Source organism: Schistocerca serialis, chromosome 1 (genome assembly GCF_023864345.2).
Source record: "Schistocerca serialis cubense isolate TAMUIC-IGC-003099 chromosome 1, iqSchSeri2.2, whole genome shotgun sequence".
Taxonomy (NCBI): Eukaryota; Metazoa; Arthropoda; class Insecta; order Orthoptera; family Acrididae; genus Schistocerca; species Schistocerca serialis.
Genome location: NC_064638.1, coordinates 791,412,639 through 791,437,337, shown reverse-complemented (window position 1 = coordinate 791,437,337; position 24,699 = coordinate 791,412,639). Strand labels below are relative to the sequence as shown.

At 42.1% G+C, this 24,699-nt stretch overlaps 1 protein-coding gene across 1 annotated transcript in view; it reads right to left on the bottom strand.

Moving 5' to 3' along the window:
- The window catches only part of LOC126433992 (otoferlin-like), a 168,888-nt gene that overhangs the window by 77,127 nt on the left and 67,062 nt on the right, over nt 1–24,699 (bottom strand). The window contains exons 8-9 of the mRNA XM_050090452.1: nt 17,143–17,217; nt 1,958–2,083 (exon numbers count right to left, since the gene is read on the bottom strand). Of these exons, the coding sequence (XP_049946409.1) occupies nt 1,958–2,083; nt 17,143–17,217 (201 nt within the window). The remainder of the gene's footprint in view (nt 1–1,957; nt 2,084–17,142; nt 17,218–24,699) is intronic.

Below are 24,699 nucleotides of genomic sequence, written 5' to 3'. Positions count from 1 at the left end.
TAGAGACCTACGGTACACCGCTGCAAGAAGGGGGGCAAGTTCCTTCGCGTACTCTGTGTAAAACCGAACTGGTATCCCATCAGGTCCAGCGGCCTTTCCTCTTTTGAGCGATTTTAAACGTTACATGGTTCTTAGTGCTGGCTCAAGAGCGTTTTGTGCGTCAGAGTTGTCATCCCCACTAATGCAGTAACCGTCGCACGCAGAGTGGGTTGCCTCTGCGCTGCAGGCGCCTTGACTGGACGGCAAGCCGTGGCCCTCTCTTGTATGGCGAGTGGCTGGATCGTAAGGCGCTTGCCGTACGCAATATTCCTTTCCCATCGGAGGTGATAGCGGAGCCATGTCACTGTGCAGATCAGCCATGGGCAACCTTTAGTGACCTGCGGGCCCCACTCACGAACTTAGATAAGTACGCGGATCGTCTCGCTCTGTGACGCGACAGTAGCTCTCCTACCGCAGAAAGTCATAATTATACCGTTCGTGACGTTAATGTTTATGGAGCAAAGCATCGATATGTTGACATCCCTTCCCAACATGCACGGGAACAAATAATGCCTTAAAACACGCATTTTTGAGAGCACATTCATTTTATGTTCACCCAATCTTCAGCTGTTTACATTAATCACGCGTCGTGAACATTCTTTTTTACCGACGACGTTTTGCAGTAACTGTCTTAAAATCTTCCATTGCAAAATTTTGCAACGCCGATAATAAATAAACAATTATTGTGACAGGTAAACAAATGTAAACATGCGAAGATCGGTTTTGAGGCATCTTGAAATGTCATCATGAGAAAATAATTGCCTATAAAAGTGACTGGTTGCTGCTAATTCATTATAAATTATCTCCAGTTTCAACAGATGCAGTGTTCTAATACGTCCTCACAGGTCAAGTAAAACGTATGAATGTTAATGTGAAAAAGAACAGGAAAACGAAATACGGCAATGAGATACGCATTCGCAGTCTGCAAGCAGTTAGGAGTAATTTTGCGATGTTCAGCCACAGACAGGTCATTCGAGTGTTTGATATTTAGTGTGGAAATATCCACAAACATTATTAGTGGGCATTTTTTAAATAATTGACGAAAAATACTTTTGATGTCTCATCCAAAAGCATGGACTGTTTCTGTATCACTAAATAAATTAAGCGCTCAGACTGCAAATGTGTTTCACTTTGTTCTTCAAATCCAGCGGTGTCGAATTAGCATTTCGCATGTGCCGAGTACCCGAAACTTCCACTAGTCTGTGACATGAGCTGCAAGCCCGAGACGAGCCGAGTGTCGGCGCGAAAATATCGGGAAATGCTCTCCGGGCGGTGTATATGCGAGCTCCTCACTTTCTCTCCCACAAATTCCTTCTGCGGGCAACTGATTGCAGGATCCGCGGGCCAATGGTTGTCCACCGGTTTGGTAGACGGTAACTGCAGTGGATACGATAGCTGAAGATACGGCATGGACTCAGTGCGACACTCTCTTGAAAGTGTTCCTCCTCTTGACAGGAGGAGTGCGACTCCTGTGGATTCCTCCTCACATAAACAACAAGTGTCTCGAAGCTGCTAATACCATCGACGAATTCTTTGAATTGTTGGAGTTGCAGTGCCGTACTGTCAACTAAACTACCGCCACGCTGCTGTGACTTAATTGCACCTGACGAATCTGAGAACGCAAAACGCCTTTGTTGATGTGCTGTTGCCAACTCAACTCGACACATTTTGGAATATGAATGAGAGAACGAGCGTTCGAACTAGATACATGTGGGAGGCCGCTACCGGCAACCACATGAATCGGCAACTTACAACTTGCGCCAAGGCAACTACTTGTTTCACTGCTTATGCTAAAATCTAACCGTGTTCCTATCTTAACTCATGTAGAAGATACAGTCTTGTAAAATTGTATGGATCTTTTCGAGTATGATGCCCAGTGGTTTCTGGTGTAAAGTTACAGCTGTAAACTTATTCTCACCTTGACGTGCCCTACGACCGGGCTGCGGCCGGAGCCGGCGCGCTTGCCCTTGTGCAGAGAAAAGCAGCGCAGCCAGTCTTGCAGGCCGCTGAACTGGGACAGCTTCTCCAGCTCGCACGGGTATAGCTGCAAGCAGGCCAATACCAATGTAAAGAACCTAACTCACCAAGTCAAAGAGAATACTTGAAATATCAAGTCTTAAACCGTAGTCCAAGCACAGTCACATTATTCACGAAGTCTTCAATAAGTAATGCAATGTATTTTTTTCCTGGCCAATTTCGGTTGAAAAAATGCGGAATTTGTTGTAGGCTATCGTGAAATATTCACGCTTCAGCCTCTTTAGTTCCATGAAGTTGCAGTGGGTGACGGCGCTATGCATGGCCTTCAAAATGGCGTCTGCAACGGAGGAGCGTTCCAAGCAGAGAGCTGTCATTGAGTTTCTGTTGGTAGAAAACAGTAGCATCGCAGTTACTCATAGGCTCTTGCAGACGTGGAAGTGAACAAAAGCACGGTTATTCGTTGGGTGAGGCGTTTGTCATTATCGCAACAAGTTCACGGAAACCCGTTCGATCTCCCACGTGCCGACTGGCCGCACACAATTGTGACTCCTGCAATGTTGGGACGTATGAACATTCTCATTCGAGGTGACATATCAGAATCAAGCACCAAGCTGTTCAACTGGGCGTCTCTGTCAGTAGTGCTGCCACACTCGTCCACCAGTTGGAGTACTCGAAAGGGTGTGCTAGTCGAAAGCAACGAGAGAAAGAGGTTTAGTGACAGAGAGATTCGTTTCTTACGGACAGAAAGAATATAGCTGGGATATGCGCAAAAGAAAGCTGCGCTGACGATAACAGATAAGGCTTTCATCTTCTCCTGAATGCCGGCCGGGGTGGCCGAGCGGTTCTAGGCGCTACAGTCTGGAACCGCGCGACCGATACGGTCGCAGGTTCGAATCCTGCCTCGGGCATGGATGTGTGTGCTGTCCTTAGGTTAGTTAGGTTTAATTAGTTCTAAGTTCTAGGGGACTGATGACCTCAGAAGTTAAGTCCCACAGTGCTCAGAGCCATTTGAACCATTTCTCCTGAATGCAGACTGGTCTTGGATAAGACGCAATTTACTGGGTACTTTGTTCCACATTCGTAGTGGAAGTGGAGCAGAAGCTGGAGAAAGATATGCAGGGTGTCTCCCTAAGAATCATCAGGTGCATTTTCTACGGTGTTTCAGCAGATATTTGAAATTTTGTTTTTCCAACGCGTAACTGATGTTAGCCCAAACAAGTACTGTTATCACGTTTTTTATGCGATGACCAGCGTCGATGGGAAGCGTCAGTCTGTTTCCCGTTTCAAATAAAATTGTTTTTAAAGTGGAATTTTACGTGCCCATTCGCAGAGCGGTCCAATGTTAGTCTAGTGCGATATTTGTTCCAACAACGTATGTTAACAGGAACAGTAAGAGGCTAAGAATAACCAGTACTCCAGAGGCGAAACAACGGCCCTGGCCCGCGCTGACTGCTTCAGCTACGCAGAAGCGCTGCACAGTAGCTGCTGAAGGACTGATTATGTATGCCTCGTGTTTTACTGGCTCTGTTAACACATTGAACTAATATAAGACTAATTTTGGACCCCTCTGTCTAATAGTCATGTAAAATTCCTCTTTAAAATCTAAATCTGCGTGGTTACTCTGCTATTCACAGTAAAGTGCCTGGCAGATGGTTCAGTGAACCGCCTTCGAGCTGTCTCTCTACCGTTCCACTCCCGAACGGCGAGCGGGAAAAACGAGCACTTAAATTTTTCTGTGCGAGCCCTGACTTCTCTTATTTTATCGTGATGACCATTTCACCCTATGTAGGTGGGTCCCAATAGAATGTTTTCGCAATCGGAAGACAAAGCTGGTGATTGAAATTTCATGAGAAGATTCCGTCGCAATAAAAAGCGCCTTTGTTTTAATGATTGCCACTCCAGTTCACGTATCAGTCTGTGGCACTATCTCCCCTACTTTGCGATAGTACAAAACTATCTACCCTTCTTTGTAGTTTTTCGATGTCATCCGTCAGTCCCACCTGATGCGGATCCCACACCGCACAGCAATACTCCAGAACAGGGCGGACAAGCGTGGTGTAAGCAGTCTCTTTAGTAGACCTGTTGCAGTTTCTAAGTTTTCTACCAATGAATCACAGTATTTGGTTGACTCTACCCACAAATTATCTATGTGGTCGTTCCAGTTTAGGGTATTTGTAATTATAATACCTAAGTATTTAGTTGAATTTACAGCTTTCAGATTTGTTTATAACGGGAAGAAACTGGCGCTTTCCTTCGGAGTTGGGCGTCGTATCAAAGACGTGGTGAGCAGTATTTGTTTGAGCTGACTTTATTTACATGTTGCAAAAACGAAACTGCGAATATCTGCTGAAACACCGGAGAAAATGCGTCTGACGACCCATAGGAGAGACACCCAGTAACCGAAATGAACAATATCATGACGAATACGCATGTTTAATGTCGGTGGTGGCTTTTAGACAGTTAGTTCAGGAGCAACAGGTATAAGTGACCACAAGGCCGTTGTAGCAAGACTGAATACCATAACGTCCAAATCCATCAAAAGTAAACGCAAAATATATCTATTTAAAGAAGCAGATAGACGTTCACTTAACGCCTTCCTGAGAGAGAGTCTCCACTCCTTCCAATCTAACTATGTAAGCGTAGGCCATGTGGTTTAAATTCAAAGAAATAGTATCGACGGCAATTGAGGGATATGTACCAAATAAATGGTGCACCGAAAAGCTCATAACACTGTTGCAAAGCAACGAAAAAGCATGCCAAACTTAAAAGAACACAAAATCTTCAGTATTGGTGAAGTTTTACAGAAGCCAGAAGCTTGAAATTTGGCTCGAAATACAAAGCGAGATGCTTTTAATAGTTTTCACAACGAAATTCTGTCTCAGAACCTGGCAGAAAACTCAGAGAAATGATTCAAATGGCTCTGAGCACTATCGGATTTAACTTCTGAGGTCGTCAGTACCCTAGAACTTAGAACTACTTAAACCTAACTAACCTAAGGACATCACACACATCCACGCCCGAGGCAGGATTCGAATTTGCGACCGTAGCGGCCACGCGGTTCCAGACTGCAGCGCCTAGAACCGCTCGGCCACTCCGGCCGGCCAAACACAGAGAGATTCTGATCGTATGTACACTAGCGGCAAGATGCAGTCAGTACCTTCACTGAGTGACAGCAATGGTAATATTACTAATGACAATGTCACTAAAAAAGAGTTACGAAACACAGTTTTCCGAAATTCAACATAAAGCAGTTAAATCACTTAATAAAGGCAAGTTTGCTGGTCCAGACTACATACCAATTAAGTTCCCTTCACATTATGCTGATCTAATAGCTCCATACTTAAAAACCATATACAACCGCTCGCTCGACAAAACATTCGTACCTAATGACTGTAAAAGTAAATATTCAAGAAAGGAAGCAGGAGTAATCCACTGAATTACAGATCCATATCAGTTACGTCGATTTGCAGTAGGATTTCGCAACGAAAACTGTTTTTGAACATAACGAAGTACCTCGAAGAAAGCACTCTGTTGACACATTGTTAGCACGGATTCAGAAAATACCGTTCTTGTGAAACACAAGTAGCACTTTATTCACGTGATGCAATTAGCGCTGTCGACAGGGCATCTCGAACTGATTCCGTACCTCTAGATTTCCAGGGGGCTTTTTACATGTTCCTCACTTGTGACTCGTAATCAAATTACGTCTCTGTGGAGTATCATCTCAGTCGTACGACTGGTTTCGTGATTTCCGGTCACAAAAGTCGCAGTTCGTAGTTACTGATTGGAAGCTACTGAGTAAAACAGAAGTGATATCTGGAATCCCTCAAGAAAGTGTTATAGACCACCTGCTGTTCCTAATCTATATACAGGTTGGTCCATTGATAGTGACCGGGCCAAATATCCCGCGAAATAAGCGTCAAACGAAAAAACTACAAAGAACGAAACTCGTCTAGCTTGAAGGGGGAAACCAGATGGCGCTATGGTTGGCCCGCTAGATGGCGCTGCCACCGTCGTCGTCGTCTGATACTCATATCCGAATTTTCATTTCTCTCCTGAGATTTCCTCTGTCACGGTTCAGGCGTGGAAGTGTCGTTGATGGCTTAGCAATCCATTCCTAGCGTGGAACAGGCGGCCACAGACATTACAGCTGATGGAAGGTGGAGGACGTGGCTGAGCCTGGAGGAGTTTACGTCTCCGGCGTTTGTAATTCTCCATTCTTCGACGTTCCAGCTCAAAGTTTTGAAGAGCATTTGAGGTTACTGAGCGCCAGCGACTTCGATCGCCTGCTATTGTGGATCAGTTACTCGGATCGATGTTTAAGTTTTTCAGATTTTCCTTGTACTGATCCTTATAACATTTGAGAGTGGCACGTCGTGTGTGCTCACTTCGCTGTACAGCATTTGGCGTGGACGTCTGTCATTTTTCATCCTCTGGACATGTCCGACCCATCTGAGTTGATGCCCAATAATAAGAGCTTCCATGCTATACATTTTTGCTTTCTCAATAACAGCCGTGTTGGATATGAAGCCATCCCATTTCAGGTTCATGATATATCTTAGCTTCTGTTGGTTGAAGCGTTCTAGTTTCTTCAGATCACAGCAATATAACGTCCAGGTTTCGTAACCATATAGTAGGGTGGAAATGACTACAGCTATGTACACCATTAGTTTGGTGTACAGTGTTAGGTCTTTATTCAGGAAGACACGCTTTGTAAGACGTCCAATGCTACACGGGCAGCAGGTAATCTATTCTGCACATCTTTTTCAGATGAGCAGTTAGATGACAATAAGCTTCATAGGTACAGAAAATGGTCCACTTGTTCCAAGGGTGTATCATAAATGAATATGCTGAAATCAGGAACGGAGGAGCCAGGAGTTGGCTGCGCCATCACCTTTGTCTTTGGAATATTGATGGACAGACCAAATCGTTCGTACGCCCTGCTGAAGGAATCAACTGACAGCTGCATCTCTGCAGGTGAATGAGCAGGAGAAGCATTGTCATCAGCATACTGCAGCTCTGTCACACGAGTGGTACTGGTGAACCTATTTGAATGGATTCTGGACTGGTTGAATAATCCTCCATCGAACCTGTACTTTAGTTCTATTCCTGGATTGTTTACGGATGTCTCGTAAAGCATAGCTGCCAGATACAATGCAAATAATGTTGGTGCAAGAACGCATCCTTGTTTAAGTCCACTTGTTATTGGGAATTCACCAGTTGTTTCATTCTGGCAGAGAATCTGTCCAGTCATATCATCGTGGAGAGCTTCAATCAGGTCAACAAAATTTTCAGGGCAGCCGAAGAGTTTTAAGACCATCAACATGGCCTCTCTGGAAATTGTATCAAAGGCCTTTTCCAGATCGTAGAAAACAAGTAGTAAAGGCTTTTGCTGTTCTCTGCTCTTCTCCTGTAGTTGTCGTGCACAGAAAATCATGTCAATTGTCGCTCTTGAAGGTCAAAACCCGCACTGAGACTCCGGTAGTATAGGAACCTGCGTGGCTTCTACGCTGGTATTAAAGAGCTGTATGGACCTCATCAGGAACACTGAAAGCTGCTGACAACTCCACCATTCTTACTGAAAGTCAGGACATCTTAAATCGTTGGAAAGAGCACTTCAGCTCACTGTTAAACCGCCCTTCTACTGCCGCTGGAGATTTTCTTAAAAATGTCCCACAGCATCCTCCACAACCCTGGATGGCTGATCCTTCAGCTTTTCAAGAATCTTGCAAGGCACTCAAGAGTGTAAAACCTAGGAAGGCTCCTGGACCTGACAGCATTCCGATGGAGCTTATTGAGGGTGGCGGCTTGCCTCTAAAAACTAGACTCTTCCCACTCATTCTATTAATGTTGGAAACTCGCAAGGTACCAGCTGACTTGAAGAACTCTGCAATTGTCACCATCTTCAAGAAGGGCGACAGAAGTGTCTGTGGTAACGACCGGGGAATATCTCTACTCTCTGTCACTGGCAAAATTTTTGCAAGAATCCTTTTAAATAGCCTCCAGACACTTTCAGAGACTACTTGAGTCTCAACGGCGCTGCCATGGATCAAACGGATATCAATTGAGTTTTTTAAAATAGGAACCCCCAATTTTTTTATTATATATTCGTGTAGTACGTAAAGAAATATGAATGTTTTAGTTGCACCACTTTTTTCGCTTTATGATGGATAGTCATAAACGTATAAGTACGTGGTATCACGTAACATTCCGCCAGTGCGGACGGTATTTGCTTCCTGATACATTACCCTTGTTAAAATGGACCGTTTACCAATTGCGGAAAAGGTCGATATCATGTTGATGTATGGCTATTGTGATCAAAATGCCCAACGGGCATGTGCTACGTATGCTGTTCGGTATCCTGGACGACATCATCCAGGTGTCCGGACAGTTTTCCGGGTAGTTACGTTATTTAAGGAAACAGGAAGTGTTTAGCCACATGTGAAACGTCAGCCACGACCTGCAACAACTGATGATGCCCAAGTAGGTGTTTTAGCTGCTGTCACGGCTAATCAATACATCAGGAAACAGGAAATGTTTAGCCACATGTGAAACGTCAGCCACGACCTACAACAAATGATGATGCCCAAGTAGGTGTTTTAGCTGCTGTCGCGGCTAATCCACACATCAGTAGCAGGCAAATTGCGCGAGAATCGGGAATCTCACAAACTTCGGTGTTGAGAATGCTACATCAACATCGATTGCACCCGTACTATATTTCTATGCACCAGGAATTGCACAGCGACGATTTTGAACGTCGTGTACAGTTCTGCCACTGGGCACAAGAGAAATTACGGGACGATAACAGATCTTTTGCACGCATTCTATTTAGCAACGAAGCGTCATTCACCAACAGCGGTAACGTAAACCGGCATAATATGCACTACTGGGCAACAGAAAATCCACGATGGCTACGGCAAGTGGAACATCAGCGACCTTGGCAGGTTAATGTATGGTGCGGCATTATGGGAGGAAGGACAACTGGGCCCCATTTTATCGATGGCAGTCTAAATGGTGCAATGTATGCTGATTTCCTACGTAATGTTCTACCGATGTCACTACAAGATGTTTCACTGCATGGCAGAATCCCGATGTACTTCCAACATGATGGACGTCCGACATGTAGCTCGCGTGCGGTTGAAGCGGTATTGAATATCATATTTCATGACAGGTGGATTGGTCGTCGAACCACCATACAAAGGCCCGCACGTTCACCGGATCTGACGTCCCTGGATGTCTTTCTGCGGAGAAAGATGAGGGATATTTGCTGTCGTGATCCACAGACAACGCCTGACAACATGCGTCAGCGCATTGTCAATGCATGTGTGAACATTACGAAAGGCGAACTAGTCGCTGTTGAGAGGAATGTCGTTACACGTATTGCCAAATGGATTTAGGTTGCCGGACATCATTTTGAGCATTTATTGCATTAATGTGATATTTACAGGTAATCACGCTGAAACAGCATGCGTTCTCAGAAATGGTAAGTTCGAAAAGGTAAATGTATCACATTAGAACAACCGAAATGAAATGTTCAAACGTACCTACGTTCTGTATTTTAATTTAAAAAACCTACCTGTTACCAACTGTTCATTTAAAATTGTTCAAAATGTTCAAATGTGTGTGAAATCTTATGGGACTTAACTGCTAAGGTCATCAGTCCCCAAGTTTAAACACTACTTAACCCAAATTATCCTAAGGACAAACACATACACCCATGCCTGAGAGAGGACTCGAACCCCCGCCGGGACCAGCCGCACAGTCCATGACTGCAGCGCCTGAGACCGCTCGGCTAATCCCGCGGGGCTCTAAAATTTTGAGCTATATGTTTGTGACTATTACAGCGCCATCTATCACAAAGCGAAAAAAGTGGTGCAACTAAAACATTCATATTTCTTTACGTACTACACGAATATGTAATAAAAATGGGGGTTCCTTTTTTAAAAAACGTAGTTGATATCCGTTTGACTTATGGCAGCGCTATCTAGCGGGCCAACCATAGCGCCATCTGGTTTCCCCCTTCAAGCTAAAAAAGTTTCGTTCTTTGTAGGTTCTTCGTTTGACGCTTATTTCGGGAGATATTTGGCTCGGTCACGATCAATGGATCACCCTGTATACGGTTTAAAAGAGAATCTGAGGAGTCCTCTTAGATTGTTTGCGGATGATGTCATTTACCGTCTATCAAAGTCTTCATAAGATCAAAACCAATCGCAAAATTACTTATATAAGATATTTGCACAAAACGCTGCAAGTAACTGGAAAGTGTGAGGTCATCCACACAGGTACTACACGGTATCCGCTAAATTTCAGTTACACGATAAATCACGAAAATCTAATGGCTCTCAATTCAATGAAATATCTAGTGATTACAATTACTTAAATTAGAACTATCACACACAAACACACACACACACACACACACACACACACATATATATATATATATATATATATATATATATATATATATATATATATATATATATATATATTGCGCTTTCCCGTCCTCTTCTCAATTATTTCTGAACGGTATGCGATTCATATCAGATAGGATCGTCGGAGGATTTTGAAAAAGTGCAAAGAAGGGCAGCTCGTTTGTATTATCACGAAACAGAGGAGGGAGTGTCACAGATATGGGATGATATTGGAGTGGCAATCATTCAAACAAAGGCATCTTGCGTTGCGGCGAGCCTTTTCACGAAATTTTAAACATCAATTTTCTATTTCGAATATCTTTTTGATACCTTCCTATATAGGGAGGAAGGATCATCGTAATTAAATAAGAGAAATCAGAGATCACACGGAAAAATTTGAAATGTTCGTTTCTCTCTCGTTCGAGAACAGAACGGTAGGGAAACAGTCTGAAGATGGTTTGATGAACCCTCTGACAGCCACTTAATTATGAACTGCAGAATAGTCATTTAGCTATAGATGGTAAACTTGTTGAAATCGAACAGTATTGAAATGGGCGCTTGACATTTGTCCATGGCATATTTGAAGTTGCCAGTTACTTTGGTTAATGCAGCTACTGTGTTATGACGTGTCCGGAAGCCTGGTTGATATTTATCGTAGATGTTATAAGTTTTAAAATAATTCATCTGTTGTTTGTGACCAGTTAACACAGAGGCTTTGATATTCCGGGTAATATGCTGGTCAGGCTATAGTTGCTTGGCGATTTTGAGTAATCAACCTTGGGTACTGGTTAAAATAAGGTTTGCTTCCACTCAGTAGAAAATGTATCACTTACAAGAGAGAGATGCACATTGCTATTACCAAACCCAATTCAAAAGTAATAGCAGTGTGCATAACTACAATACTAGGAGAAAGGATGATCTTCACTATTCAAGATTAAATCTAACTTTGGCACAGAAAGGGGTGAATTATACTGGCACTAAAGTCTTTGGTCACTTACCAAATAGTATCAAAAGTCTGACAGATAACCAACAAGTATTTAAGAAGAAATTAAAAGAATTTCTGAATGACAACTCCTTCTACTCCATAGAGGAACTTTTAGATATAAATTAAGGAAAAAAAAGAAAAAATATTTAAAAAAATAAAAAAAAAATTAAAAAAAATGAAGTTGTTATATTAACTTAAGTATGTTGTTAAATTAACCTAATTATGTCATGTATTGGAAAATTTGACTCGTTCCACATCATTACGAAATATCGTATTCATGATCCATGGAACTAGTATTAATCTAATCTAATCTAATCTAATCTATTGGAGATGTCTTTGAGCACTGGAGAAGTAGTATCGACTACGTTTTTAATTATACCTATGCTCATCCGATCATTACCTACTGCCTCAGGCTAGTGTCTCATGATTGATTTTCGTACTGTGGGTGTAAAAAGATGTTTTAAGGAAAACGCGTCTGTCGAGAAATTTCTATTTTGTGGCTGATAATTTATCACCGCTTGAGAACTGACTGTTGTTGAGAAAAAGTCGTTTAATTCGTCTGTAGACGCTTGAAAAACAGTATCAGATTTTGCCTCTCCTTTGCCAGGGAAAACCCCAGTACGAGGAATTTTGACGACTGTCGTTTACATGGCGTTTGTACGGGAGCCAAGACATGGCAGGGTGTCAGACAAAGCTGAAAGATGGTTAAGTTACAGCTCGTTGAGATTCGACAACAACTCACATCAAATATTAACGCAACTCTGAATACATCTGTGATCTCAGAAAAATGAGGCACATCCAATGACACAATAGTATCTCAATATCTTGAAAACTACATAAGTTAACATTTCACAGTGAATAAATATTTACTCGATGTACCTCTGAATTAACAACATTTAGCTGTTTCATACGATTTCAACAAACGGTATCTCAGATGATAACATCGCCATGATAGATATCATCCCTGAAAGCTAAGTATCTGTATCTATTTTACTTATTGATTTAAGACGTCTTTTATAACTTTTTTATTATGCAAACGTTTTTCAAGGGGCCGTATTCTCCACATTTGCACAGCAAATGAATACAGCATCAGCAGTTCATATTTTGTCATACTTGTGCTTTTATTTAATCAACAGGTTACTATTTTGCCAGTAACTTGATGTACAAGTTGATTGCAAGTGCTACTAGAAAGCTTTTCAAATTTAAAAGTGGTCAGTGTTTGTGTTAGTGGACACCATGACTGAAAAGGGAACCAAAAGACGCTGCTGGCAAGAAGGCATAGATAATTGTTTGAATAATACTTGACTACAATTCGTTGTCGTTTAACATGAGCGCATTTGTACAAGTTCACTGGCTTATTTATTTATGAACATTGCTTTATTTATAATTACTGCAAATGATCTGAGTGTGACCAATAGCTTATATCATATATTTTATTTAAATATTGTTGTAATGTATTAGTGTAGTGTGGGAAAGTGGTCATGTTGAGTCAAATCATGTTTATAGCAGGTAAAAACAATGTATTTTTGGTGGGGATGGCCTTCAGCCAATGGTACAGAATACAGTAGAACACTAAAGGCATCTAGTTGGGACTGGGACTTTTGGATTGCACAGTCAAAGGGAACGATAATGGACACATTGTATTTAATGCTGGAAAAAGGCAGGTCTGCCTATGGTAACGTGAGTGATTCAGTCTTATTGGTGACTGATTCTGGGCGGTGAACGACTGCTAGAATATTATAAATTTTGAGGGGACTTTATATTTCGACAGGTCTTAATGTGTTCCAGCGTAGCACACTAACTTATTCTGCGTGTATTACGGAACTGGGGATAGATAGAGTGTGAGTTACTACTCTTTCCATCGGGTGTGTAAATTTGTGAATCATCATGTTCAACTGTGAACTGTTTTGAGCTACTGAATATTTCGTGTATTATGAGCACGAAATGGATTTAGTTTTCGCGTATCTTTGATGACCGTTTCGTTTCGGGATTTTGCTACCGTTCTCGTAACGCTCTCAACGTAACTTTACTGCATTTGATGAGAGTATTTTCCGTCTGAATTTTGACTTACTATCATAGGATCACTTCCTGTTTATTTGAGATGGCCTTTCTTGAGGAAACATTATTTAACGTAATTCTCTTCCATCTACATCAATTACAAACGTTAGGATAGAGCCCTTGTTATTAAATTATTCATTTAAGTTTTATTTTGTGTTTCTGTGTATTTTATTAACTCGCAATTCTAGCCAATGCATGTACCGTTTGACTGCAGGATCACAGCCACAGTTTAATATTTACAGTAAAGTGCAGGACATGAAGACAGACGTGCGTGGTTCGACCCTATGACTACACCGAATCCTTGAAACAGAGCCGTGCATAGACCAAGTACCTAAGGTACGAGTAACACAGATAAAGACGCAACTGTTTTGCTCCTGTGGGATGCTGTTTAAAAGAGCAGCTCATCAGCGTTAACCGTTAGCTATCGTCACAAGCGAACTGTCGAAAATTTTAACTATGCATCTCCAAAATTATGACTGAGGAAATGTCCGCCAGAATATCAGAAAGGCGTTATTCAGTTACACTGAGCCATCCTTATAACACACGAAACAAGCACGCTGACCAATCGCAGAATTAACACTTTAAGCTTGTTTTCCGTCCTTTTACGAAACATACTCTTCTCCAATTAAAAGAAGATTAAATTCAGGTATAATTAGAAAGCGTTATATTTCAGGAAGTTTTGAATTTTAATTTATTTCTCTCAATCGTGCAGTTGTTCATGTATATATTCAATACCATAAGATATCAAACGTAAAATTAAAATCCACTTATTCGTTCTCACAGTAAGCAAAATTAAAAAACTGAAAAACAGCTTAAAGGGCTGTACTATTGGGAGTAAACTGCATTACACATTTCTACATCTACATCTACATGACTACTCTGCAATTCACATTTAAGTGCTTGGCAGAGGGTTCATCGAACCACAATCATACCGTCTCTCTACCATTCCACTCCCGAACAGCGCACGGGAAAAACGAACACTTAAACCTTTCTGTTCGAGCTCTGATTTCTCTTATTTTATTTTCATGATCATTCCTACCTATGTAGGTTGGGCTCAACAAAATATTTTTGCATTCAGAAGAGAAAGTTGGTGACTGAAGTTTCGTAAATAGATCTCGCCGCGACGAAAAACGTCTTTGCTTTAATGACTTCCATCCCAATTCGCGTATCATATCTGCCACACTCTCTCCCTTATTACGTGACAACAAAAAACGAGCCGCACCCCTTTGCACCCTCTCGATGTCCTCCGTCAATCCCACCTGGTAAGGATCCCACACCGCGCAGCAATATTCTAACAGAGGACGAACGAGTATAGTGTAAGCTGTCTCTTTAGTAGACCTGCTGCATCTTCCAAGTGTCCTGCCAATGAAACGCAACCTTTGGCTCGCCTTCCCCACAATATTATCTATGTGGTCTTTCCAACTGAAGTAGTTCGTAATTTTAACACCCAGGTACTTAGTTGAATTGACAGCCTTGAGAATTGTACTATTTATCGAGTAATCGAATTCCAACGGATTTCTTTTGGAACTCATATGGATCACCTCACACTTTTCGTTATTTAGCGTCAACTGCCACCTGCCACGCCATGCAGCAATCTTTTCTAAATCGCTTTGCAACTGATACTGGTCTTCGGATAACCTTACTAGACGGTAAATTACAGCATCATCTGCGAACAACCTAAGAGAACTGCTCGGATTGTCACCCAGGTCATTTATACAGATCAGGAACAGCAGAGGTCCCAGGACGCTTCCCTGGGGAACACCTGATACCACTTCAGTTTTACTCGATGATTTGCCGTCTATTACTACGAACTGTGACCTTCCTGACAGGAAATCACGAATCCAGCCGCACAACTGAGACGATACCCCATAGGCCCGCAGTTTGATTAGAAGTCGCTTGTGAGGAACGGTGGCAAAAGCTTTCCGGAAATCTAGAAATACGGAATCAACTTGAGATCCCCTGTCGATAGCGGCCATTACTTCGCGCGAATAAAGAGCTAGCTGCGTTGCACAAGAACGATGTTTTCTGAAACCATGCTGATTACGTATCAATAGATCGTTCCCTTCGAGGTGATTCATAATGTTTGAATACAGTATGTGCTCCAAAACTCTACTGCAAACCGACGTCAATGATATAGGTCTATAGTTCGATGGATTACTCCTACTACTCTTCTTAAACACCGGTGCGACCTGCGCAATTTTCCAATCTGTACGTACAGATCTATCGGTGAGCGAGCGGTTGTATATGATTGCTAAGTAGGGAGCTATTGTATCAGCGTAATCTGAAAGGAACCTAATCGGTATACAATCTGGACCTGAAGACTTGCCCGTATCAAGCGATTTGAGTTGCTTCGCAACCCCTAAGGTATCTACTTCTAAGAAACTCATGCTAGCAGCTGTTCGTGTTTCAAATTCTGGAATATTCCATTTGTCTTCCCTGGTGAAGGAATTTCGGAAAACTGCGTTCAATAACTCCGCTTTAGCGGCACAGTCGTCGGTAACAGTACCATCGGCACTGCGCAGCGAAGGTATTGACTGCGTTTTGCCGCTTGTGAACTTTACATACGACCAGAATTCCTTCGGATTTTCTACCAAATTTCGAGACAATGTTTCGTTGCGGAACCTATTAAAGGCATCTCGCATTGAAGTCCGTGCCAAATTTCGCGCGTCTGTAAATTTTAGCCAATCTTCGGGATTTCGCGTTCTTCTTAACTTCGCATGCTTTTTCCGTTGCCTCTGCAACAGCGTTCGGCCCTTTTTTGTGTACCACGGGGGATCAGTTCCATCTCTTACCAATTTATGAGGTATGAATCTCTCAATTGCTGTTGCTACTATATCTTTGAATTTGAGCCACATCTCGTCTACATTTGCATAGTCAGTTCGGAAGGAATGGAGATTGTCTCTTAGGAAGGCTTCTAGTGACACTTTATCCGCGTTTTTAAATAAAATTATTTTGTGTTTGTTTCTAGTGGATTTGGAAGAAACGGTATTGAGCCTAGCTATAACGACCTTGTGATCACTAATACCTGTATCAGTCATGATGCTATCAATCAGCTCTGGATTGTTTGTGGCTAAGAGGTCAAGTGTGTTTTCGCAACCATTTACAATTCGCGAGGGTTCGTGGACTAACTGCTCGAAATAATTTTCGGAGAAAGCATTTAGGACAATCTCGGAAGATGTTTTCTGCCTACCACCGGTTTTGAACAAGTATTTTTGCCAACATATCGAGGGAAGGTTGAAGTCCCGACCAACTATAACCGTATGAGTGGGGTATTTATTTGTTACGAGACTCAAATTTTCTCTGAACTGTTCAGCAACTATATCATCGGAGTCTGGGGGTCGGTAGAAGGAGCCAATTAATAACTTAGTTCGGCTGATTAGTATAGCCTCCACACATACCAATTCGCACGGAGTATCTACTTCGACTTCCTGCAGCATGCTGCCCTCCCCACCTACCACCTCCCCCCGTCCACCCTCAAATTTTATCCTAGACTTCATACAAGTCCAATAACCTGAAAACATAACCTTAACAAAAAGAAAAAGAAAAAAAAATATGTATCGAAAATCAAGTGCCTAAAACTTGTATTGCTTCAGTAAATAATATATAACTCGTGTCACACACTTCTGAATACTGTTTCGTCAAAAAAATAAAGCGAATAATTACACTTACTTCCAACTTTTCCACCGGTTCTGTCGCCTCGGCTCCCACGTGGCCAGCTAGAGACAATTTCCTGTCTCGTTCTGCCTGTTGACACATCAATACTAATTATTATTATTAATCATTATTGTTAGAAAATCATAAAAACAACCTGTAAACACATTTCTATGTGTAAACTACGTTTACATTCTCGATGGAGTAAATAGGAACGATTTTGTTTGATTGTTTTTCATTGCGGTATAACTAAGTCAAACCTATACCATTCTTACTCACTACATGTTAATGGAGGATAGTTTAAATGCTACTTTTGTATATAAGTCAACTCAAAGAAATATTAGTTTGTTTACGTATAGCCCTAACTTTTGTGGACGAGTTTTGCATTTAAGTATATAACGTACAACATTATTCTTGCTAAATTGTTGTAATTCCTATTAATGAAAACTCCATGACTTGCCGTAGGATTATTACTAGCGTGGTTAGATGTGACTGTTGTTGTTTTTCTATGGGAATGGTCAACCAGGAAACAAATAAGACCCTTCACTGGTTATGTGGGATGTGTGATAGAGATAAAAACATAGTGAAACAGGATCGGAAGTTTGTTATCTTTCAGGGTGAATTAGATAAGACTACAAAAGATTTGAACAGATTAAAGAGAGAAGGTTAACCAAAGGTGGAGAAACTGTATAGGACCTTTTAAGACAACTTTTTTGGTTTATGAGACAAATAAGTTAGATAATACACTGAGCCTCATGCAGATGTAGTTTTAAATAAGGCTCAGAAACATTTTAGTAAAAGTCTTAAAAACTGTGATGTATGAAAATCAGTAAAAAGAAGGAGAATTTTGTCGTAGGTTAGTTATTATACTAGAAGCATAGGCCACATGTTGGAGGACGTACTATAGTTAGAAGACAAAGTTTCCAATTTTTTTTAGTGTAGAATTGGTCTGTGCCAGGTGAAGGGCAAAACTATTCATTGAGATACTAAATACATCTACATCTACATCTACATTGATACTCCGCAAGCCACCCAACGGTGTGTGGCGGAGGGCACTTTACGTACCACTGTCATTACCTCCCTTTCCTGTTCCAGTCGCGTATGGTTCGCGGGAAGAACGACTGTCTGAAAGCCTCCGTGCGCGCTCTAAGCTCTCTAATTTTACATTCGTGATCTCCTCGGGAGGTATAAGTAGGGGGAAGCAATATATTCGATACCTCATCCAGAAACGCACCCTCTCGAAACCTCGACAGCAAGCTACACCGCGATGCAGAGCGCCTCTCTTGCAGAGTCTGCCACTTGAGTTTATTAAACATCTCCGTAACGCTATCACGGTTACCAAATAACCCGGTGACGAAACGCGCCGCTCTTCTTTGGATCTTTTCTATCTCCTCCGTCAACCCGACCTGGTACGGATCCCACACTGATGAGCAATACTCAAGTATAGGTCGAACGAGTGTTTTGTAAGCCACCTCCTTTGTTGATGGACTACATTTTCTAAGCACTCTCCCAATGAATCTCAACCTGGTACCCGCCTTACCAACAATTAATTTTATATGATCATTCCACTTCAAATCGTTCCGTACGCATACTCCCAGATATTTTACAGAAGTAACTGCTACCAGTGTTTGTTCCGCTATCATATAATCATACAATAAAGGATCCTTCTTTCTATGTATTCGCAATACAGGCTTGTAAATATAGCTTCATCACAGAAATTACACATTAGTAGTTCGTGTATATTCTGATTATCAAAGTGGTATTTCTTAGCGACAGATAATGTGAAGTTGGAATAAGAGCTTCTGAAGGGTATTGTGCCTCATATTGGTCATTCTGTACAGAAGAGTATAGGGAAAAATGGATAGAGCAGTAGCAAATATCTGAGGGAATGGTGGCACCTTTATAAGTGGCAAAATATTAGCGATTATAGGGGTCAGATAAGACCTTATTTTCAGTAGGAAGAGTCAAAGTAACAATAGTTTAAGAGAAATTAAGAATGGAACGAACATTCACTTTCGAAAAGTAATTAAGTACTTTAGAATACTGCACACATATAAACAGATCGTGATTCAACATTTTCAGAAATGATCAGAAAATAATCATCTTTGCATCCATTTATAATTCAGTGAGCATAATAATTATGTCAGCTACACTTATTACATCAGAATATTTGGGGACAATGGAGACAAACAATTGAACTGTGTATTTGTATGACCACTAAAACTTGTCACACCCGAATGACATTATTTGCCTCTCTGGAGACCATGTAACAAACGGTGTGCGTATATTGTTACAGATTTTACTTCTGTAGAGCAGTTAAGAAAAAAGAAGGAATTGCTACATTCAACAAAACTGATATCCATGTAAGAAAATACCATATGGGTCCTGTACATTACAACTGCGAGAGTTTTTGTGTGAGGATGTTTGTTACTCCTTCAGACTCAAACGGCTGGATGGATTTGGAAGAAATTTGGCATGGAATAAGCTTATATGCTGAATTAACACATAGGCTACTTTCAGAAGTGTGTACTACAAGGCATTTATTGATTTGGAGAATACAATTTACCGTGAATTAACAGATAGGCTACCTTCTTTTCCAAAAAATAAGTATATAAATAAATAAAATAAAAATGAAACGTCAGCGTGACTGCTGTTTCCATGGAATGAGTAACGTGACTAAAAAGTTATCCATGAAAGTTAACTATCAAATGAATGCACTAAAATTAGCGTAGAGTTTTTTTAGCTGTTTCGACAAATGAAATAAGTATGTACACAAAACTAGGACAGCAGAAGTATTCTTGTAGAATAAAATCATTACTAAACTCCATAACAACGTAACACATGACCATGAAAATATTTCACAGCATGTAGAATGTTTGAGAAGTGTATTGGATTGTGATATTATTGGAAATCTTAACAGAGTCACTCTGCTTTTCTGTTTGGATCTGAATGATCTTTTTGTAGATTCAGTTTGCTTGTATCTTCTCGATAGTTCAGAACTTGAATTTTCCAAGTCCACTGAATTGTGATATTATCGTGATTCTTGAACAATGAGTTTTTCTCCTTGGATTCAGTGACTCATAATTTTTCTGGTGATTTCGTTGGTCTGTATGATCTCGATAGTTCGTTTCTCTGTTAGGTTTGTTGTTTCTTTCCTTGGTTAAATTGACCTTTGTTTTGGATTTCCGATTGTTTCTTCCATTTGGTTGTATTATTGATAGTGTAGTGAGTTACTAGGTTGAGTTGTCCGTGTCTGATATCTTACGACATCAGTTCCTCGGTTTCGGTATTACTGTTCAAAAATCCAACGACTGTAAAACGCAAGTCGAATCTTTCACGGGGGTCACAACGAGCTCGTGCTATGAACATGGTTAGACGGCAACAATTGTTAGTTCATGCTGAGCAGCAGATAATTGAGATGGCGGAGTGTCAAATGTTCGAGTGGCTCAGACCTCAGCAGGGAGTTGAGCGTACTGTGTCTCGGCGTGAGCCGAGGCGGCGGAGCAGTCACATGCTCAACGACAGTATACTGCAGAACGCATGGCCTCTCAGCGTGCTTCCGAAAGAGCCAGAGATGCGACTTCTAGGCGTCAGGAGAATGTAGTACGCATGCTCTTTAGGCGCCCCTCTGAAACAGTCGGAGAGGCAGACGTGCGCCTACTCGTTGGTGATGAACGATAAATTGAAAGTCGGCAAATATTTGAAATAAATACCTGGGGAGTTTCTGAGGAATGTGCTTTCGACTATGTTCAACTTCAGAATACACTAATCACAGGCCTCATCAAAACTGACAATATGAACAAGGCATGTAGATTTTGTGTGGCACTGAAACGGAAGGAGGGAATGGCAAGGTATCCATTTCCACAATAAGAGAGCCGCTCGATCCTTTGAAGGAGCCGTATATAAAACTATAATTTATGTTTTCACAAGATCTCGTTCAGGGCAGAGAGAATTTGGGACATGGCTGGGTTTTAACCGGCCTTTATAGTTCAGGGGCAGGTGCACCATAAAATAGTATTCCTTTTTCCTCCATCCAATGCCCTAGCACAATTTTGGCAAGTTTACTTTGTGGGAGACGACGAGGCAGAGAGTGATAGAGAGTGCAAAATTAGAGAGTCGAATGGGCGACTGTTCTCAAAATACAAAAAGTTCTGGTGGGTCACAATGTGTTAGTGCATGAGTCTGGAACAGCTCTCGAGAATATGCCCGAAGAGAGCTGCAAGGTGGTGGTCCCAGCGTATCGCGTGCCGAGCGGGCAGCCTGCGCGCTTCTACTCTGCGTCTGCTGTGGTCGAGGTCGAGGCTGTGGTGATGGGCGTCGACTCCACCGCCCAACAGACATCGTCCTACGCAAACACGACGACTTCCTCGCCAGATAACGGAAACGCATTGCTACTACGGTACTCTACAGTATCCCATTATGTTCGGGAAAGGGCGACTGATGACCACCGATGTTAAGCCCCATAGTGCTCAGAGCCATTTGAAAGGGCAAGATGGATATCATCTCTGAATCCATCACAGGAATCCGGCGACTGGGTGACCGAAACCGATCAGAAATACGACGTGTATGGGTTTCTACACGTTTTGCGTGATGAACCACCAACAGAACTTCAACTTAAGGCTGCGTTGTAGGGTACTTCTCCCAGTTTTTGGCAGAGGTGTAAATGAAGATGGAGAGTGAGCATCTAAGGTACATACCGTGAAACCAACGCAAGCTGCGAACAGAGAATTACGTCCACCTGAGAACGACTGCAATGAGAATTCGAGCAACTTAGATCAAATGGCCATCCTCCCGTCGTTGTTCGTGAACATTCCGGAATACCTCCACAGATACATGTCGGACATGTTCTTCTACATCCGGAACTATGTTTGGACACCTTCGCATGCAGCCTAGCCTGGAACAATATCAGGAAAGAACTGATGGATGTGCAGAAACCGACAGATCGCCACAATGTCGTAACGTGACTTTTTAAGGTCAAAGCGAAAAAGGTGGTGGCCTTCCTCGCGAAAGGGCATGTTTTGGTGAGGTGTAACGCTTCACATATTCCACTGATGGCAAAAAAGTGACCTGCCACGGGTGCACTTGCCGCTGTGGTAAAAACAAAAATCGCGGCTGAACCATATCGATCAGGTGACATCAGCCGAGCTGCTCGACTCCACCATGATGGGAGTAGCAGGGAGATGGCAGCCTGGGTGAAGTTTTGATATCAAATAGATATGCAAATCAATTGAATTGATCAATTAATTACCCCAAACCCCATCCCCACCCCATCCACGTAAGACTTCACATGTTTTCTTCAGCCAGAATGTGGGTCCCCGGCACCTCCCCCTCCCCATCCCTCCCCTTCTCCCTCTACCACCTAACCTATTGGTGGGAATTTCGAATTTTGACTGGAATTTCGAATTTTGGGGAGAATTTATTTGTCCCAGGACTTTCCTCATGTCCCACCCCACCTACCACCTAGGAATTGGTGGGAAATTAAAAATAACAGTGCCCTTTATGGGAATCGAACCCTGGTCCTTTTGGACATAATTGGACATAAAGCAAAATTGCATCCCCCCCCCCCCCCCCGCCCCCCACATATAGAAACTGTCCTGATGCAGAAGAGGAAGTTAGGTTAGTGTATTTTATTTATTTTCGTTGGGAAACTGAAGTAAAGACAGCTCCTAATTACGTAATCAATCTTACAGATAGGTCCTCATCACACAACTACATGCATAGCGCTACACATGGAGTGCCTACAATCACTACAATTTCACAATACCACCCGAAAGCAGTAGCAGATGTACTGAAAATTTACGCTTCACCTGCAGGCTGGCGGGAAAAATAAAGGAGCGGAAGGCACCATCTACATTCTTGGCAGGTATAGTGTTCAACTGACAAAATGCTGGTGTTGGACAGACAGGAGTTTAATAAGTGTATTACCTACAAGCATACAGCTGAGGATTGTATCTGTCACTGATTGGCGTCAGAGTTCGCTGCAGATGTCTCTCCATGCATTGCTCAACTATCAGCCTGCAGCCCAGGTAATTGAAGCCAACAGTTGCTGCCACAACTGATGGAAAATGCTTCATTGTTCTAATTAGACATCGAAATTGTAATGAAAAAAATCACACTTGTAATCAACAGGTCATAATACACAACACATGTCGTCGTTCCAAAAGATTGCAACAGGAGAGAGGGGTGGCAGTTGAACGTACATTCTCCGTGACGTACTGCCAGGAACTAGCGAAAGTATAGGCACTTCTACCTCCCCTCATCCCTTCCCCCTCCTTTCCTCCTCCCTCCTTCACCTACGATGGGGACATACGGCTTTCTCAGAGTCAATTGCTAACGCACGCCGCGCCTTTCTCTGTGGCCTATCACCATCACCCCGCAAATAGCTGCACCCGGCTCGCCATGGGGCGGTCTAGGTATTGGCCCTTCACCAACACAAGAGGATGTAACACCAACTAAACAACGTGAGATTAATGATATTAAAATGTGGCCACGCCCTAATCAGAGCACAGCTTTGTCGGACAACCACACACAGTAGGCCCGCCCCCAACACCTCCAGCAGTCAGCGTTTCCGCTAGGAAAAATCTTCACTACAAAAAAATGGTTCAAATGGCTCTCAGCACTATGGGACATAACAGCTGAGGTCATCAGTCCCCATGAACTTAGAACTACTTAAACATAACTAACCTAAGGACATCACACACATCCATGCCCGAGGCAGGATTCGAACCTGCGACCGTAGCGGTCGCGCGGTTCCAGACTGTAGTGCCTAGAACCGCTCGGCCATTCCGGCCGGTCTCTTCACTACAACAACAAATGTCCTCAATGAAAACAGTCGCAGTTTTCTTTTAGTTTTATGAGAAGAATCAGTAGAGTTTTTACGTTCAACTGCAGGATACAACTCGTATCTCTCTCTCTCCCCTCCCCCCCCCCCCCCTCCCGACCTGTTATTTTGCAACATCCAAGGAAGTGAAAAAAAGAAAACTACAGCACTGCCGCTGATTACAGATGACCAAACTGCTAAGTTCGAACTATGTTCCCCTATAAATGACTAACCAGTGTAAAATAGAAAAAAACTTCCATTACTTTGCTGCAAAAATTACCAATCACAGCAAAATATCCTCATTATTTTGAAACCATTATGAGAGTAAATAAAACGTGAGAGTTTGAACTCCAAAGCAAAAACAATTTCTTTCAACTTTATGGACAAATTATATGGTTTCGGGGCGTATCTCGCGTTCAAATCAATGTCTGTAAATAAACTGTCATGCACGGATGGGATAAAAATATTTCAGACACATGAAATAATATTATAGAATACAGCCTTTCAGCCTACTTGCTCACATATCGGAAAAACAAAATCATTTTGTGTTTGACAACAGCAAGCAATAATTCAATAGGTTATTGCTATTTTGCGCACTATGGCAGATCCCGTTTTGCCAGTGTGATGCTATATCGCACTGGCATTTACAAAACAAATCGCGAGAGCTATCTTGTAGTAAAAGGCTAATCTGGAAAGTAAGGCTACAAGAAATGAAACTGCCTGGCAGATTAAAACTGTGTGCCCGACCGAGACTC